Consider the following 20,365-nt stretch of genomic DNA (forward strand, 5'->3'; position numbering starts at 1 on the left):
CAGGAGTCATTTTGAAAGGACTCCCAGTGACCAAAGATGGGACCATTTAAGCATAGAAGAATAGACTGCAATTGATTGAAAACCTTTAAATATGCAAAAGTCCATGAATTCAAATAATACACAGGAGATAGATGGAGAGGGAGCAGAAAAAAAGAACTTCATTGGTCAGCATTGGAGATAGCTAGAAAATCAACCCTTTACTCTGAAATTAATGATGGAGAATTTTTCTTTAAATAATTCCAACCATAAATACGGAAATGATCTAATTAGAAAAATACATTTTTGACCCTCATGAAATAATTGTTTCATGCAATAATTATTAATGATGATATAAGGATTAGAAGAAAGTTGATGGGGAACTTTACAAAACCACCAAGCTGTCATCACCTAAAGCCAGTGATCAATCTTAGTGTCACTATAAGTGTGAATGTCAAAGATTAGGTGTCTACTCATATGATGATGATGACGTCTACGGCACCACCTATCAAGTATTCGGGCCCTCAAAAGCTGAACCTGAATCTAGTCAAGCCTTCAGTTCTAATTTCCCACTTATAGGAAATACAAGAGATTTGAGAACAATTTCAAATGCCACCACCAGGAAGCAATCAGCCAAATCAACAATCAAGCAATATATCACAGGGCAATGGACCTGTTTTCTTCAAGTCAATGGCATAAAAAAGAGGGGTGGGAGACAGCATTCAATTTAAAAAAGACTTGAGAGACCTAACCACCAAATGCATAGTGTGGACTGTGTTTGAATCCTGATTTGAACACACCAACTATAAAAAGATATTTTTGAGACCATCAGGAATTCTGAGTGTAGACTGGACACTAAATAACATTAAAGAATTACTAAAGTTGTTGGGTTTGATAACAGCACTGTGGTGTTATACAAGAAAATGTCTACTTTTTAGGATCCATACTGGAGTATGTAGGAGTAACATGTTATGGTATAAGAGATTTGCTTTAAAAGTTGACAAGAAAACATAAAAGAAAAAAAGATAAAAGAAGTGTATCAAAATGTTGACATTTGTTGATCCAAGTGAAGGGCATCATCTAATCCCTTCTGCTTTTGTATATATATTTTTAAACTTCTATAATAAAAAGCTTTTTAAATAGCCTCTCTCCTTTGGCCTCACATTATCCAGCAGTCACATACTTTTTCTCTCTTCCCTCATAAAGAGATGCTTCTCAAAAGTGTTGTCAATTTTCAGTCTCCATTTTCTCACTTTACCTTACTTTTCGATGCACTACAATTTTGATTTCACACCCACTGCTCTAAATTACCTTCAGTAAATTCCCCAGTGATTTCTATGTCATCACATTGCAAAGTTTCAATTTTTATTTCATTTGATGTCCAAGCACCATTTAAGAGTTACACATTTTGCTCAAAAGTGACTTCCTTGGGCTTCATGTATAGATATATCTCCTACTGATTCTGATTCTCTGGAGAACCCTATCATCTTTTTTATTATATTGAATACCTTCTGTGCTTACTGGCTGCTTCCACCACAAGAATGCAAGCTCTGTTCAGATCAGAACTTTGTCTCGTTTGCTCACTTTGTGCCTAAACCATAGAACAGGATCTGGCACACAGTTGATGCTCAGTAAATAATTACAAAAGCGACAGAACATTTTATTAATATTTTAAAATACTTTGACAGGTCAGTTTTTAAATTCTAAATCTTGAATCCATGTGAAACTTTTTGTTACATGCTAAAGATCTAGCCTTACCGAGACAGTTAGCAGTACTTTTTAAAGCCACTAGTATTTGGTATCCCAGGAGCTAGGAAACCCATCCCAAGAAACTCCACCAAATTTCATCTGATTCATGGTACCTAGACATTTGGGTGAATTGCTCCTTCTCAAAATCCTCTAAATTTGCAAATGTTCCTGGCGTTCCAGAAAATCATCTTTCTGACTGCAAGGTAAGGCTGGAATTCGGTAAGACACTATCAGGCTAGTTTTCCTTCGAGGGCTTTGTAGGCACTGGCTTCATAAGTAGACCTTGTTCCTTAAAAATGACATCATAGGGGCTTCCCTGGTGGCGCAGTGGTTGAGAATCTGCCTGCCAATGCAGCGGACACGGGTTCGAGCCCTGGTCTGGGAAGATCCCACATGCCGCGGAGCAACTAGGCCCGTGAGCAACTACTGAGCCTGCGCGTCTGGAGCCTGTGCTCCACAACAAGAGAGGCCGCGATAGTGAGAGGCCCACGCATCGCGACGCATCGCGATGAAGCGTGGCCCCCGCTTGCCGCAACTAGAGAAAGCCCTCGCACAGAAACGAAGACCCAACACAGCCAAAAATAAATAATAAATAAATAATAAATAAATTTTTTAAAAAATGACATCATACCCAGGACTTCTCTGGCAGTCCAGTGGTTAAGACTTCACCTTCCAATGCAGGGGGTATGGGTTTGATCCCTGGTCAGGGAGCTAAGATCCCACATGCCTCCGGCGGAAAAACCGAAACATAAAACAGAAGCAATGTTGTAACAAATTCAATAAAGACTTTAAAAATGGTCCACATCAAAAAAAACCCCAAAAATCTTAAGGAAAAAAAAAAAAAAAGACCTCACACCCAATCAAATATGCAACACTAAGAAATGTGATGCTCTAGTTAAGTCCTTAGTTGTGCAATCAATTTGTCCAAATATATACTGGTTAAAAAGGAAAGATCCTTATTGAACCTATGAAAATAACTATATTGCCACGAAAGTAAGGAGACATAGTAATAGTTTCTGAATTCTGAGATGCCAGTGAGAATCAGACATCATTTTTTAATGTTTCAGTTTAGTTTACAAAAGCAGAGTCTACTAAATTGTTTTGGATTATAAATGGAAAATTTCCTCATAAATCCAGTTAATTATTTTGCTAGGCTGCTGTAACAAAATACCAAAGGCTGAGTGGCTTAAACAACAGAAATGTATTTTCTCACCGTTCTGAAGGCTAGAAGTCCAAGATCAAGGTGTCAGTAGGTTTGGTTTCTCAAGATGCCTCTCTCCCTTGGCTTGCAGATGGCAACCTTCTTGCTGTGTCCTCATGTGGACTTTCCCATGTGTGTCTGTTTGTGTGCTCCTAATGTCTCTTTGTGTGTCCAAATTTCCCCTTCTTATGAAGACATCAGTCAGATTCATTAAGGCCACCCTAAAGACCTCATTTTAACTTAATCATATCTTTAAAGATCTTATGTCCAAATACTGTCATGTTTTGGGTACTGGGTGTTGGGACTTCAATATATGAATTTTGGGGGAACACAATTCATCCCATAACATACAGGAAATAGAAAATTAAAACTACATAAAATATTCCTATGAATAGCAATAATAAAATTTTTCTCATCAATTCATTTGCTCCAGTGTAATATATTCTTGTTCCTCTGGGTCTTGGGTTACTACTCTGCTCTCCTGAAGCCATCTACTTTTGGACTGAAAAGTCTTGGAAATCCCAAGTCCACTGGTAAAGTCTGAAAGTTGTCCAAGTGATGTTATCTCAGAAGCTGTAACCAGGAGTCTATTCTTTGAAGTATCCATCATTGAAGTACCTTGGACAGTACTATTCCATGAGGCTCCATGACTGTCCTTTGTTGAAGACAGAAACTCTGACCTGTTGAGCTTATAGCAGAGTGCTCAGGCAAGCCTCAGAATGAAAAACTATCTGCAGATGACAGACACTTGGTGGCTGTGGTTAATTTATATCTGTAGCAAATAATAACAGAATGAGAATACAATTCTCTATTGAAGAATTGTACGTAACCACTTCATAAGAATTTTATTCCTAAGGTTGTAAACATATTATCAACAGAGAGAGCACTGACAAACCTCCAGAGATATCCATAAAGTATAAAATTTCTGAAATATTTATATTAATAACACTTTACAAATTTAACCTAGGGCAGATTGAGGAGTATCTCTTCTGATTTGTTAACTCTTTGCATGCAACTTTTACCATAGTAACTCATCAAACCAGCCTAGTTGTTACTAGTATCTCTCCTAGGTTGAAAGAACAAACCTTTGCGATTTTTCTTTGAAAAAACCCTCAGACAGTTCTAGGTGTTAAAGCTATCCTGCCCACACAAAGATCATTGTCCTTACCTATCCTCAAGCAGAAAGAGACCTGATATCTTGTCCTTTATCCCTCATTTCAGAGGAAAAGGGCTCTGATTGAGCCAAGGAGGGAAAGCTCCTTGTTCTGTGCTAAGAAAGATCACAAGACAAGGAAGGATCAGATGGATTCCCTTGAACCTCTCTTGGAGCCATCTACATGATTTTTCATGGCCACTGAAGTTGTCATAAGAGCAATTGCTGAGTCCACACATTTGATCACAAAATTCCAAATGAAGCTCTGACACTCAGCTCCAACTCCTTAACCTTGCTCTCCGGGCATACTGAACCAGTGAAATGGTGATTGGGGGGCATAGTTTAGGACATCTGAGAGCTTCCTGGGGGTCTCATTTGAACTGCATTCTTGAGTTATCAACTTTTCAGAAAATATGATGGAAGCTACTGACACTCCCAAGGAACATGCAGTTCGTGTATGAACAAGATCATAAAAATCTGGGGTTGCTAGGTTAGGAAGTATGCTGAATTAACAATGTCAGTCTCCTCATACCTGCTTATGAAACCCTGAATATACTCCAAAAGGGAGATGGTGGGAGCTCCAGAACCCATTGACCTCCAAACCCAACATCATTGCATGGAACTGAAATTCCAGAGGAGTGTAAAGTGACCAGATGAGGCAAACCATTTTTTATGCACGATTCTGGTGCTCAAGATGAAAAAAGAATTCTTATTTACACAACTTATGACAATATTCACTATATCAGTGCCAGTACAACAAGATTCACTGATAGCATCTTCAAGATGACACCAACACACTTCACTCAATTATTTACTGTGTGCAGTCTAGTACTGGGTTATACTATGCCACCGATTTATGTACTGACAATGAAAGGATGAGAAGACACAGATATACATGTATGAGAAAGTACTTGCATTTGCATGGGAAAGAAACCTCAACATTAACCCTTCATCATGCATGATGGATTTCAAGATTGCAAATATCAGTAAGATTCAACTACCCCTACCAAGTGCATAAGTAAAAGGATGCTTGTTACACAATCACTGTGGTAAAAAAAAGTCTTCTTTGGATCTACCGCCAGAGTATATGACAATGTACAGTAACACCTGTACATCCCTGTTGTTTGAACTTCCATTTGCCTACGGAAGTTATAAATGAAACTTTTGAGTACACTGTGGAGACTGCAAAAGAAAATTTAGATACCTAATGGATTATGTGGAGAGAGTGTATGTTCATGGGAGGCATGGCAGAAGCAGAAGACCAGAAACTGCAAGATTTCCACCAGAAACTTGGAATGTTTATACATCAGTACTAACTGGTGATCAGAGGACAAACAACTCAGTAAAAGGCTGGCATAACAAATTTCAAAAGCTGATGGTAGGGCTTCCCTGGCGGCGCAGTGGTTGAGAATCTGCCTGCCAGTGCAGGGGACACGGGTTCGAGCCCTGGTCTGGGAAGATCCCACATGCCGCGGAGCAACTAGGCCCGTGAGCCACAATTACTGAGCCTGCGCGTCTGGAGCCTGTGCTCCGCAACAAGAGAGGCCGTGATAGTGAGAGGCCCGCACACCGCGATGAAGAGTGGCCCCCACTTGCCGCAACTAGAGAAAGTCCTCGCACAGAAACGAAGATCCAACACAGCCATAAATAAATAAATAAATAAATAAATAAATAAATAAAAATTTAAAAAAAAAAGCTGATGGTAGTGCGTCATCCTTCAATTTGGAGATTTACTGAAGTGTTAAAGGATGAATAGCAAAGCAATGAATAAGTTATCACCCAGTTCTTGGTGGTCACATTCAAAGAGGGCCATCAATTTCACAACAATACTAACAAAATCAAATTCATATAACCAAAATTGTTAGCAGATATAACGAACATGAAACCAATAATCAGGTCAATATATACTCAAGAGCAATTGGTCATCGACTTAAGAGTAACCCTGCCAAACTTCATGAAGAATAAATGTGAAATCCAAAATCCATCATGAAATACAACAAAAATAACATAAATTTTTAATGAAGTTAAATGTTTGTATTATTTAATGGATCATGGACCAAATGTCTCAATGGATGTTTTGGACAGGACCAAAAGGGTTCCAGGACCCACATCAGATACCAAAATTCGTGGATGCTGAAATCCCTTATATAAAATGGTGTATTACTTGCATATAATTTATGCATACGCTCCCATGTACTTTAAACCAACTCTAGATTAAATAATACCCAATACAATGCAAATAATATGTAAATAGTTGTAAACACAACGTAAATGGTACGTAAACAGTGCTGGCATGCAGCAAATTCAAGTTTTGCTTTTTGGAACTTTCCAGAATTTATTTTTCAAATATTTTCAATTTGCAGTTGGTTGAATGCATAGATGTAGAACCCTCGGGTATGGAGGGCCAACTGTATCTTACAATTTTATTTATCAGTCATAGTCAAAAAGCTGAAAATAAATTAGGTTAGATCATTATCTCTCGTATCATACAGAGGAAAGGTGGACAATGAAACAAAAACAACATTCTGCTGGCATGGAAAAAGTGAGAGACAGCTGTTGAATAACTAATCAAAAGTCTGTAAAAGCTCCTACAAATCTGTTGCAAGGAAATTATGCTACTCGTAGAAAAGCTAACACTTACTACACTGTATCCAATGGTCTAAGTACTTTACATTTACTAACTTACCTAATCTCCACTAGAACCCTATGGGGTAGGTAATATCATTATCATCATTTTGCAGATAAGGAACTGCAGAACAGATAAGGGATTTGGCCCAGGTCACACAGCTAATATGCAGCAGAACTGGGATTTGAGTCTAGTAACTCTCGTTCCAGAGTCCATGCTCTTAACTGCTACATCAGAGGTCAGCAAACTTTGGCCCACAGGCCAAACCTGGCCAACAACCTGTTTTCCAATGGGCCATGAGCTAAGAATGGTTTTTACAGGTTGTAAAAAAAAGGTGACAGAAAGCACATGTGGCCTACAAGGCTAAAATATTTACTATATGGCCTTTTACAGAAAATGTCTGCCAACTTCTGCACCATACCATGGTTGCTAATACTAGGAAGTAAAGACAACGATATATAGCATGTTACTATACAAATAATTCCTAATTCCATCTAAACTGGGCTGGTACACTCAAACCTACTTAGGGTCCCCATTTAAACATTTCAGGATATTGAAAGAGGGGGTTGTTTTCTCGAGCATTACTGTTCACAGCTGCTTTCTTAAATTCAGGCTTATGCTAGAGGTAAAAATTGTGAACTTAGCCTCTATTTTGTATGTAAATAATTGTTACAGAAATATGTGGCTGGCAAAAATACTGTTGGCTTCTTTACTGAACAGACCGTTCAGTAACAATAGCCATACCCATTAATATACGCCAGGACATAGTAGAGAAAATGTGTGTACAGTTGACCTTTGAACAACACAGGTTTGAGCTGTGTGGGTCTACATATATGTGGATTTTTTTCAGTAGTAAATACTACAGGACTATATATGGTTGGTTGAATCTGTGAATGTGGAACCATGATACAGAGGTCAACTATAACTTATACTCTTATTTTCAACTGCACGGAGGTTCAGTGTCCCTAACCCCTGCGTTATTCAAGGATCAACTGTAGCATGATACTTTAAATGTGTCACATATAATCTCACATAAAATATATATTGTGTTTGGACTTCCCTGGTGACACAGTGGTTAAGAATCCATCTTCCAATGCAGGGGACATGGGTTCAAGCCCTGGTCCGGGAAGATCCCACATGCCACGAAGCAACTAAGCCCATGGGCCACAACTACTGAGCCTGCACTCTAGAGCCTGCGAGCCACAACTACTGAGCCCACGTGCCACAACCACTGAAGCCCATGCGCCTAGAGCCCATGCTCCACAACAAGAGAAGCCACCACAATGAGAAGCCCACGCACCACAACAAAGAGTAGCCCCTGCTCTCCACACCTAGAGAAAAGCCCACACGCAGTAACGAAGACCCAACGCAGCCAAAAATAAACTAATAAAAAAAAAAAAAATATATATATATATATAGTGTTAAAATATAAAAGACTGCAGTGACATATACAATGATAATTATGTCATAATGGTCATTAAATTAAGGATCTTGATGTTTTAGTTTGATTCTATTGGGTTCCAGTGAAAATTTTAAACACGTAAAATATTATACAATACACTCACATATAAAAGTCTCCCACAGCTCAAGGACTTTTCACACATACATAACGCTGTATACATGATTCATTCAAAATATTTGTGATGTTTTACAAAAACACATGTACTACAGCAGCTACATACATAGAAAATATTTTATTATATTTAGCAAAAGTTTTGTTACCAAAACAAACATTTTTCTAAACAAAAAATTTCTTTGTTTTCTAAATTGTTTCCCTCAGTAAAAATTCTCTGAAATATAATAAAGTATGTTTTACTGAAAACTTTCAGAAAGCCAAACGTTTATAAAGTTTTACTGTACTCTGATTTACCTGAGGTTCAGTGAAATATCAATCACCTTTTAGTAAAGCCTTTCTACATTTGTTGTAACCAATAGATTTCTTGACTCTGATTTTTCCCATTACAGTGAGTTTGATTTATGGACGAGGCTTCTAAACATTCAGGATTTTGACAGGAATCTCCACTCTTGTGTGAGTTCACCAACATACAGTGCATACAGACCTCTCAATGGAAGGCAACTACATTCCTACCCCACAGAGAACAGAGAACACAAAGGACTGCCACGGAGCCCATTATGTCTCAGACCTAGAAGTGAATGACATCATTATGCACACATCTCATTGGCCAGCTCTCATTCACATTGTCCCACGTGGTTGCAAGAGAAACTCAGAAATACAGACTAACAATGTGCCCAGTAGCAAAAGGAAATGTATATTGATAAAAACACTGCCAGGGTTTCTTCCGTTTGAGTTCTCTGATATCAACTGAAAGCTGACTTCTGGTAGAAGGACTTCTCACATTCATTACACGCATAGAGTTTCTTCCCCAGATATAGTTTCTGTCATACCAAAGGCTCTGAATTATGGGAGGAGTGTTTTGTACAAATGTCTTTACATTGTTTCTCTTCTGTGTGTATTCCCTGATGTGTGGCAAGAGTGGGTTTGTGGCTGAAGGTCTTCCCACACTCATTACAATTATAGGGTTTCTTCTGAGTGAATTCTCTTATGCTTAACGAGGGTTGAACTATTAAAGAAAGATTTTCCACATTCGTTACAATCATAGGGCTTCTCTCCTGTGTGTTCTCTGATGTACATTGAGGGAGGCCTGGCAAAACGTTCTCCCACATTCGTTACATTCATAGGGTCTCTCCCCTGTATGAATTCTCTGATGTTGAATGAGTTGTGACTTTTGGCAGAAAGCTTTCCTGCATTTGTTATATTCAAAGGGTTTCTCCCCGGTATGAATCCTCTGATGTTTACTGAGGGTTGACTTCTCAGAAAAGGTTTTCCTACATTCAACACATTCGTAAGGTTTCTCCCCTGTATGAGCTCTCTGATGTTTAAGGAGAACTGACTTCCCACAGAAGGTCTTCCTACATTCACTGCATTCATATATTTTCTCCCCTGTGTGAAGTCTTTGATGTTTATTGAGGGTTGACTTCATATAATACATCTTCCCACATTCACTACATTCGTAGGGCTTCTCCCCTGAGTGTATTCTCTGATGTACAGTAAGTTTTGACTTTATACAGAAGGATTTCTCAAACTCATAACATTTATAAGGTCTTTCTCCTGTGTGAGACCTCTGATGCACAGTCAAGTCTGACTTTTGGGAGGAAGATTTTCCACACTCACTACATTTATAAGGCCTCTCCCCTGTGTGTGTTCTTTGATGTTGACAATGGAGAGCTGACTTCTGATAGGTTTTCCCACACTTAGTAGATTCATAGGGTCTCTCTCCTGTATGAATTATTTGATATACAGTGAGGGCTGGCTTATGGTAAAAAGATTTCTCACATTCATTACATTGATAGGGTTTTTCTCCTGTGTGTGTTTTCTGGTGTACTGTGAGGTTTGACCTCTGGAAGAACGCTTTTCCACATATGTTACGCTCGTGGTATTTCTCACCCATGTGAAGTCTATGACATTTCTTCCAGAGGACTGACTTATCACAGGTGTCCCCACATTCATTAAGTTTATAGTGATTCTTCCTTGAGTAAATTACCTGAAGTAACATGAGGTTTGACTCATCCTTGATGGTTTTCTCACATTCACCATAATCACAGAGTTTCTCACTTGTGTGAGTTCCCTCTTGAGTAATGAAGAGGGCATTACCGTGGAAGGCTTTAATGTGTTCATTATATTCAAATAGTTACTCCACACTGTGACTCTCCTGTTGCTGAATAAAATCCTCATTATGATAGCAAGTGCTCTCATTTTTATTAAATTCATTAAGTTTCTCTCCAGTATGAGTTTTCTCATGATTAATTTCAGGAATCAATTTCTCACACCCATTGGTATCATCAGATTTCTTTCCTGAATAGTTTCTATTATTATTGGTTAACTCTGATATATTTTCTAAACTGATTCCACCTAGGTTATATTTACTGGGCATTCTTCTGGAAGGAAGAGAGTCCATGCAAAAATTAAATGGTTTTCTTAATACATTCTCTTTCACAGTAACGACTTTTTTGTTATTCATAAATGCAGCCTGCCATAAATGTCTGTCTTGGTTTTCTTTGCTCTTTATCATGCCATCAACTTTCAATTCATCTAAAAATAAGAAAAATTAAACATACATTATGAATTAAACTACTTATAAAATTGGGCTAATACACAAATACTATTTATCTGACTCTTTGGTTTCAGAATCATTCTTTTGAGATAAAAGTTCCAAATAAATTTTTCCATTTCCTCCACTTTTCCGAGGAGCTGAGGGGACGGGGTGACAGTGAACCAACTAATCAAAGCTACTGGGGTAGAAAAGGGGAGAGTAAAGTTGGCAATGAATGTACATATATTTATGTGGCCCTTCACGAATATACCTTCCAAAATGGATAGAAGGGGTGAAAGAAACATCAGGAATAGAGAATTAAAGGTTCAGTAAGAATGGATGAATTACAAAGAGTGGAATTCACAGTAAAATATGCCCAATCAGAGAATTATGCAGTAAATGTGACAGGGAGCACAAGTAGACAAGGATGTTGTTCTAAGAAATTACCAGAGGAATGAAGTATTTAGAGGAGGCAGATTAGAGTCTATGTGCCAATTTTGTTAACCCCACTGTCAACATACACCCAGAACTCCATCACTTTATACACTCTGTCCCCCTAAACCTAGTCAATGGCATTATCTCTTTTCCTGACTGGTCTCCTTGCTTCTACTCTTGCCACCCCTCTAAATCATTTTCTCACAGGGCAGTCAGGTTCCTGTGTCTGTTTCCTGCTAATAAGTAAATTCCCTGAGAGCAAGGGACTTATTTCACCCACTGCTGTATCTCTTTCATTTAGAGTATGATTGGCATGGACCAAGCGCTCAAGCAGTATTGGTTAATTAATTAATTAACTCCTGAAAACAAAAGGAATCCTTGATAGAAGGGAATGTGGGCAACTGACAATGCTTAGGGGAAAGGGGACTAACTAAGATAAAATATTTATTATGAGATAGGAATGAAATTCAAGGTACAGGTAATAGGGATTAAACTCCTAAAAAGCCAAGCGAAAAAGAAAACATTTATGTGTAAGACTATATCTGGTGGTGAATTTAGGTATCTGAGGCATGTAGGCTAAATATCCCTAGTCATTTCCAAATAGATGGAGCCTCTAAATAGATTTGTTCAAAATGCTCCAAAGATGCTTATATCTAAAACAACCACCTGGGATCTAATTTCTGCTGGATTACTCACCTGGGTAATAATGGCTTGCAAATTCTTCCTCTAATATCCATGGTGCTTCTTGCTCTAACTTGAAGATCTCCTCTGGTTTGGTAATGCAATGCCCTGATAGTGGAAAGTGATACAGGACATAGAGAACACTGCCTGGCTTCAGGAACTCAGAAGAAAAACCAAGGTCCAGCTTCAGGAATTGCACAATGAAGGGGCCCACTGGAATCTTTCAATGGGGAGGTGAAAACACAACCAATATTCCTGGTGTCCAAACCTAAATATCATTAAACTCTACAAAAGATCCATATGCTTTGGTAACAGAGAAAGGACAGGTCTGATGTTGTTACTTAGAGAAGCTCTGCTTACCCAGTGAGATGAGGATTCTGTAGTTCTCCAGCATCACATACCTGCACAAGGTCCTCTGATCAGGGTCCAGCTGACCCCACTCCTCCTGAGTGAAGCTCACAGTCACATCCTCAAATGAAATTGATCCCTGTAACAGCATATGTCTGATCAATCTGAAATATTCACCACTGTATGATAGAGAAAAGATATTTAGGAACTAATTCTTCACCATGTTCACTGTTGAGTTTATTAGAAAAAGTTTATATGTTTACCATATTCCCTGTTTTGTGTTATATGTGGTGGGATAAAGAGAAACATAGTGAAAATACCCAATTAATCTATTAATTCATGCATAATGTTGTCAGAGAGGAAGAAATTTTCCTCCGCCCTTCTAGGTTCTTCTGGCTGCTCTAAGAATTAAATTGACAAGAGAGTTTTACCTCTTCATTTCCAATTTGGATACCACAGAGATACAAAAAAAATCGTTAAGAGAGGACTATGACACAGTTATATGTCAACGAATTGGACAACCTAGAAGAAATGGACAAATTTCTAGAAACACAGAGCCTGCCAACACTGAGTCAAGAGGAAACAGACAATTTGAACAGAACAATCACTAGAAGTGAAATTGAATCTGTAATTTAAAAACTCCCTTCAGGAATTCCCTGGCAGACCAGTGGTTAGGACTCAGTTCTTCCACTGTAGGGGGCACGGGTTTGATCCCTGGTCAGGGAACTGAAATCCCACAAGCTGCACAGAGCAGCCGAAAATAAATAAATAAAAATAAAAACTCCCAGCAAACCAAAGTCCAGGACCAGATGGCTTCACAGGGGAATTCTACCAGATACCTATCTCAAACTATTCCAAAAAACTGAAGAGGACGGAACACTCCCAAATTTATTCTATGAGGCCACCATTACCTTGATACCAAAACCAGACAAAGACACTACAAAAATAGAAAATTACAGGCCAATATCTTTGATGAATACAGATGCAAAAATCCTCAACAAAATATTAGCAAACCGAATACAACGATATGTAAAAAGGATCATACAACATGACCAAGTTGGATTTATTCCAGGGTCACAAGAATAGTTCCACATTTGCAAATCAATCAATGTGATACACCACATGGACAAAAGGAAGGATGATATTCTCTAGGTCAAGCTTGTTTTCTGTATCTGTGAGTCTGTTTCAGTTTTGCATATGCATTCACTTGTATTATTTTTTAGATTCTGCATATAAGCGAAGTCATACAGTACTTGTCTTTCTCTGCCTGACTTATTTCACTAAGCAAATATTCTCTAGGTCCATCCACATTGCTGCAAATGGCAGAATTTCATTCTTTTTTATGGCTGAGTAACACACAGCTTCTTAATCCAATCATCTGTTGATGGGCTTGTGGGTTGCCTCCATGTCTTGGCTATTATAAATAAAGTTGCTATAAACACTGGGGTGCATGTACCTTTTTTTTTTTTTAAAGATTTTTTTGATGTGGACCATTTTTAAAGTCCTTATTGAATTTGTTACAACATTGCTTCTGTTTTTCATGCTTTGGTTTTTTCGCCACGAGGCATGCGGGACAGCTCCCCGACCAGGGATCAAACCCATTGGAAGGCGAAGTCTTAACCACTGGACCACCAGGGAAGCCCCGCATGTACCTTTTTGAATTAGTGTTTTCATTTTTTTCTGGGTATACACCCAGGTGTGGAATTCCTTGGATAGTATGGCAATTCTATTTTTAGGTTTTTGAAGAACCTCTATACTGTTTTCCATAGTGGCTGCACCAATTTACATTTCTACCAAGGGGAGAGGGAAAGGAGGAGGGGTATGGGATTAACATATACAAATTACTATGTATAAAATAGATAAGTAACAAGGATATACTGTATAGCACAGAAAATTATAGCCATTATCTTGTAATAATCTATAATGGAGTATAATCTGCAAAAATACTGAATCACTATGCTATATAACTGAAACTAATATAATATTGTAAATTAACTATACTTCCATAAAAAAATAAATAAACTGACATGAGAGAGATTAACAAAAGAAAATCAAACAAAAGTTTAATAAAATGTATACAGGGGAGAGACCCAGGAAAGCTAAGTAACTTGCCAAAATGGCTGAAACCCTCACTTTAAATACCATCTTGAGCAAAAGATAAAAAAAGGATGTTAGTGATAGTGATTTGGGGCTTCAAAGGGGAGGAAGGCAATTTACATGGAAATGGAAAAGCAAAAGTTTGGTGAACAAAGGTTTACTGGGCCTGCAGAGACAATGGGACACAGAGTAGATTCTGATCTCTAGGCCCTGTAGAGCAGAGGTCCCCAAACCCCAGGCTGTGGACCAGCACAGCAGGAGGTGAGTGGTGGGCAAGGAAGTGAAGCTTTATCTGCCACTCCCCATCGCTCCCCTTCACTCACATTACCGCCCGAACCATCCCTGAACACCACCCCCATCCCATGGAAAAACCGTCTTCCACAAAATTGGTCCCTGGTGCCAAAAAGGCTGGGGACCGCTGCTGTATGGTTTCCCACACCACACATAGCCTTCATTCTTTGCAGCTTCTCTGGTGACAGCTCTACTCCAGGAACAGGCCCTGTATCTAAATTCTTTAGGTAAAAAGAAAGACTTCCTGAGTCTTCTGTTTCTTAAAAATAATCAGCCTAATGTATATACAGTGGAATATTACTCAGCCATAGAAAGGAATGAAATTGAGCTGTTGGTCATGAGGTGGATGGACCTAGAGTCTGTCATACAGAGTGAAGTAAGTCAGAAAGAGAAAAACAAATACCGTATGCTAACACATATATATGGAATCTAAAAAAAAAAACCGGTACTGATGAACCCAGTGGCAGGGCAAGAATAAAGATGCAGACGTAGAGAACGGACTTGAGGACATGGGGAGGGGGAAGGGTAAGCTGGGACGAAGTGAGAGAGTGGCATGGACCTATATACACTACCAAATGTAAAACAGATAGCTAGTGGGAAGCAGCCGCATAGCACGGGGAGATCAGCTCGGTGCTTTGTGTCCACCTAGAGGGGTGGGGTAGGGAGGGTGGGACGGAGGGAGACGCAAGAGGGAGGAGATATGAGGATATACGTATACATATAGTTGATTCACTTTGTTATGCAGCAGAAACTAACACAACATTGTAAAGCAATTATACTCCAATAAAGATGTAAAAAAATAATAATAATAATCAGCCTAAATTAATCCTCATGCCAAAGAGACACATTTTGGTGTGGCAAATTTTGCTCCCTTACAGGGTATATACATACATAGATGTCCACACAAGCATAAAATACATTATATGTATGAAAGTGTCCTAGTTTCTGTGGATATATAAAGTACATAAAACACTGTTTCTACCCTCAGAAAGCTTAGAAACTGGCATGGATGCAAACTGGATTAACAAATAGCATAAAATCAGGAGAGAATTGAGTTTGGGGCTTCAGTGATATAAAATGCCCTGGTCTAGGGACTTCCCTGGCGGTCCAGTGGTTAAGACTCCACGCTTCCACTTCAGCGGGCACGGGTTCGATCCCTGGTTGGGGAAGTAAGATCCTGCATGCCGCATGGCACAGCCAAAAAATAAATAAACTTTAAAAATGCCCTGGTCTGTTCAGGGAATAGATGATGTGTAATCTTGGGATTATTCCTTTACACAAGAGTTCTCCTAAGTCTCTGATAACCTACAATGCCAGGAGAAACTTTTAAGCATCTACAAATTTGTGTTAATAGATAGGTATGTATGAATGTTTATGTCTATACAGATAGTCCAACTTTGCATGGTTCTGATATGCACGAATTTCAGTCACCACAATTTAGTTAAATAACACCAGCCCAACAACACGGGTCAGATTTTTAGTTACTAGGATAACTGTAATTGCACAAAGTAGAAACTTCACTGCTTGTTTTTCAGTCCATAAATCACTACAAAATAACAGACACACATCATGAACAATGATCAACCATGTCGTTTTTTCCAAAGTCTGCCAGTGACTGGTTGCTGTGCCTTCACCACACACAGCAAAGCATGTAGTTGTGTTGCCTCCTTGTCTCTCAGCAATAAGACATTTGCAAAAACAGTTAACTGCAGCAGGGAACTGGCCAACAAAGATGAAACAGCAGTAAAGAAATGAAAAGGGGTTTTTTAGAAATGAAATTCAAATTGAATATAAATGGTGTTTTAGAAGAAATAGCTGTGGGACTGCTGACATTGCTGCCACTGGAGACATTCTAGACCTGCAGCCAGAGGAACTCAGGGAAGGGGAACACGGTACTAAATATTAGCTGTATTATTTTTCAACTTCCATATATATTTATAACTGACAGTTTCCAGCCTACTGATTTGCCCTACAAATTTTAGACTTGCCAGCCTCCACAATCACATGAGCCAATTCCTTTAAATGAATGAATATATACATGTATGAATATATATGGGTGTGTGTACATGTGTGTTATATGCATATATGTGTACACACACACACACACACACACACACACACACACACACACTATTGGTTCTGTTTCTCTGGAAAACCCTGACTGATACAGGGTTTAAGGAATATTTTTCTTCATCTTGGTTTTCTTTCCATTCCATCTCCTCCCTCTCTCCCAACAGCCACCAGAAGCCAAAAGAGATGGGGAACAGAGTCTTCTCTAGAACCTTAGGCAGGAGTGCAGCCCTGACAACACCTTGATTTCAGACTTCTGGCCTCCAGAACTGCGAGGCAATAAATTTCTGTTGTTCTAGGCCACCAAATTAGCAGTAACTTGTTCCAGCAGCCATAGGAAACTAATATACTAACTCTTCGCAAAAACCCTATAGGAAATCAACAGTTTGCTTTGAAAATATGTCTGGCCAGTGATAGGTCTTACTTACTTAACGAGGCACAAAATTCAGCTTCTGAATTTCAGATTTGGAGTGGTTGTCTCATCCTCGATATAGTTAAAAATCCACATGGTATAAAATTAGTCAAGAACAATAGTAAGGTAAGAATTATAATGGACCGAGGAGGAATGCGTGGGGATGAGCTTTGCTAAAAGGCAAGAGGAAGAAGGCCATACCAAGAAGCAGACAGAAGAAATCATAAACTTACAACAACTGAGTCATGCTTTGGCTCTCTGCCTTCTGTGCCCACTAAAGAACAATCAGAGAAGAAAAACAGAGGTAGCATTCACTTCAGGCTTGTTAAGTGAGGTTGTCAACTACCACACTTTCATTAAGACAAAGAATTTTTTTTCAGACTTCAGGCCACGAAGTCTTCATGTTCCATGAAGAGTTACTTTTGTTTATTCTTAGAGTCAAAGCAAAGCATTTTCCTTTTGTACAAAATATCAGAGATAAATCCGCACATAATTATTATTGTAAAAATGAGAGTTATACGTGTAATATACATACTAACAAAGCAACTATGATTATCTCCATATAATTAAATGTTGACTTTTCCTTGTTTTAGATATGTTAACTCTATATATTCCTTAATAATTTTTATCATTTTAATCTTTAATCATTTTTGCAGTGGAAGACAATGTGAGAAATGAATAAACAAACAACTCACCGGGGGCTTGTTCTTTTTCTGTTCCTTTTGGGAAAGTACAGAGAAGGCTGTATGTACAGCTATGGGAAAAGAAAACAGGAGTGGGTCATGTGAGATCTGGCTGCTAGGAATCTTTGAGCTTCCTAAGAACTTCTGCCTACCAGCTGGTTAAATGCCCCTCTGTGGGAAAAAGTTTCTCTGGCCTCTGAGGAGTCAGCAAGAACTATGTGGAGGGAGAATTCACATGTGCAACTCTGACAGCCAAGTTATAGAGCTTGGCTGAGCAATTTAACCCTGGGTTTACTTCCTAATGATTTATTAATTTCATTTTTCTTTTAGAACCAATTCAGGACTAATTGAACAAATAATATTACATCAGAAGACAAACCATTATTTTCATCATCAATGCTGTAGGAAAAGTACTCAAGATACGTTTGCTTATATCCTACTGAGTTGCCTACCCTTCGAGTCAGAGAAATCACCCTGCAGAAAGGGATGGGGGAGTTCCTTCAGGAAAAGGTCTATTTAAAAACTTGTTGGTTTCTAACTGAGTTGTAATAAAACCTGGCGGGTGACTTACCCGTTATAACATGGACAGCCTTTTTCGACTCCTGGCTCCACCACTAACAAACTGGGTGTCCATGGGCAGGTTACGTGTACACTCACAGTCAAGGTCTCTCAGCTTTGAAATGAAGCAGACACAGATGACCCTATTCTATGACTCTATAATGTCAGGGTCGATGGAGCAGCCAGCATCCCTCTAGAGGGCACACATCACGACGGACGTCGTAGCAGAGCAGCTCAGAATTTGGAGGAAGCGAGTGGAGGCTGAAGGCATGGTATGCTTATTAAAAGCTGGGCCTAGCGATCTCTCTCTGCAGACCATGCCCACGTGAACCCTCCAAAGAATGAACACTTCCTTGCCCACCACTCTCAGGGTCCCACTCGCCTATCTTTCCTGAAACTTGGTCCAGACCTTTCACCATCATGGTGAGGTCTTCTGGATGTGGTGATATTAGCGAAGGACTGCTCACTCTGAGCAGGATAAAGATTGCTACTTGCAAAGGAACAGGAACCTAGGCTTAAAGGACAAAATCATCTTATTTAGAAGTTTCATTCAGGGCTCCAAATGTCACAGAACTTACTTGTCTAAACTCCAAGGCCGCTGAGGATGCTGAAGTTTGGACAGTGTAGCAGTCCAGGCAACACATTATGTAGTCTGCCCCAAGGGTTCTGAGATGCCAAGAAATCCCAGAATACCTGACCACAAGGTGAGATTCAGTCCACACACTTTGGGATTATTTCCCTGTGCCCCGCGGGAGGTGCTGTGAGGAATACAATGCTGGTTTTAGGCTGGATATCTACCGTGGCTGTGTGACCTGGTGCATTTCACTTGAACCCTCTGAGCCTCAGTTTTCTTTTTTTGTCAGAATAGAAAACAGTTACATAAAGGCTGTTGTGAAGATTAAACAAAACAGCTAATGAAAACAACAAAGTATCTTGCAAACACCTTATCAGCTAGTATCAACTATAAGTTCTGTGCTATATGTAAAAACTTTACGTCCATATTTTCAAAACGTATGTAAAAACGTAATCCTCAGAACAACCCCGTGTGGTACATATCAATATTCTCGTTTTACAGATGAGAAAACCTCGTCTCAGGTAGATCAATCATCTTGCCAGCAGTAATTAATTTACACCTGGCTCCGTCTGGATACAAAACTCACGCCCCCCCCCTCCCGCAGTCGCGTGGACTCGGCAGCCTCTGGCGGTTCCTTACGTCCGCATCCCCAAGACCGAGGCCGCCCCTTCCCCTGACAGGCGCCCCGACCCCGCCATCGCTCCTCGCAGCCGAGGCCGCCCCCATCCTTCCTCGCAGGCTCTCTCACCGTGGGTCACACCGCGGGGTTCCTCCCCACTGCCACCTCCCACCAGTCCTCAAGCCGCACCGGCACCCCTCGGCCCTCACCAAACTCGGGCTCACCCGCAGCTCTGACTCAGGCAGCACCCGCTCCCTGAGCGCGCGCAGACCTGGACGCTCCAGGATTTTCTCCGCAAGACACGGAAAAGCGAGACACCGGAGCTACTGAACTGCATGTGCGCAGGACGAGCCGCGGCAGAGGGGCTTTCCGAACCACGCGCAGTGTGAGCCAGGGAACGTAGGACTACATTTCCCATAAGCCCTGGTTCTACACCCTCCTGGAGGGTTTAAAGGGTTATGCATGAAAGAGGAGGCTTCTCTACCCCGCGTGGCTTGGCTCTGGAGCTCCTTGAGGATGGTTCTTTCAGGACTGCAAGAGACTGCAAAACACCGCAGTGGGATGCAGGGTCGTTGAGTGAATCTGTTTAAAAGAATAACCTATAAAGGAATTTTAGGGACCATTGGGGAAATGTGAACTACACAGTTATAAGCAGGTTGATTTTGTGCTTTGTGTTGAGTAGTATTGTGCCCCCTCACCTCCAAATTCATGTCCGTCCGCAACATCAGAAGGTGACCATGTCTGAAGAGTCTTGGTAGATGTAATTAGGTTAAAATGGTG

At 39.8% G+C, this 20,365-nt stretch overlaps 2 protein-coding genes across 2 annotated transcripts; both read right to left on the minus strand.

The window, feature by feature from the left end:
* Positions 1-9,320: 9,320 nt before the first annotated feature.
* LOC118882423 (zinc finger protein 33A-like) lies at positions 9,321-10,175 on the minus strand. The gene has a single exon (XM_036828084.1). It carries the CDS (start codon positions 10,173-10,175, stop codon positions 9,321-9,323), a length of 855 nt encoding a protein of 284 aa, XP_036683979.1.
* Positions 10,176-10,313: 138 nt separating this feature from the next.
* LOC118882966 (KRAB domain-containing protein ZNF747-like) lies at positions 10,314-19,586 on the minus strand. Its single transcript, XM_036829405.1, has 6 exons — positions 19,086-19,586; positions 18,775-18,906; positions 17,847-17,905; positions 12,335-12,420; positions 11,949-12,041; positions 10,314-10,816 (listed from the first exon to the last, which is right to left on the minus strand). The coding sequence occupies exons 2-6, from the start codon at positions 18,812-18,814 to the stop codon at positions 10,813-10,815; spliced, it is 282 nt and encodes a 93-aa protein (XP_036685300.1). The 5' UTR covers positions 18,815-18,906; positions 19,086-19,586; the 3' UTR covers positions 10,314-10,812.
* Positions 19,587-20,365: the final 779 nt, after the last annotated feature.

The sequence above is a fragment of the Balaenoptera musculus genome, chromosome 16 (assembly GCF_009873245.2).
Source record: "Balaenoptera musculus isolate JJ_BM4_2016_0621 chromosome 16, mBalMus1.pri.v3, whole genome shotgun sequence".
Taxonomy (NCBI): Eukaryota; Metazoa; Chordata; class Mammalia; order Artiodactyla; family Balaenopteridae; genus Balaenoptera; species Balaenoptera musculus.

Bases quoted from the DNA above. Each gene is read 5' to 3' on its own strand.
- LOC118882423 (XM_036828084.1), bottom strand. From the start codon at position 10,175: ATGGGTGAGAAATACCACGAGCGTAACATATGTGGAAAAGCGTTCTTC.
- LOC118882966 (XM_036829405.1), bottom strand. From the start codon at position 18,814: ATGATGGTGAAAGGTCTGGACCAAGTTTCAGGAAAGATAG. The intron at 17,906-18,774 runs GCGAGTGGGACC...CTTTTCCCATAG, and splicing joins CCAAGTTTCAGGAAAGATAG to CTGTACATACAGCCTTCTCT. The intron at 12,042-12,334 runs GTATGTGATGCT...TTCCACTATCAG, and splicing joins GATCAGAGGACCTTGTGCAG to GGCATTGCATTACCAAACCA.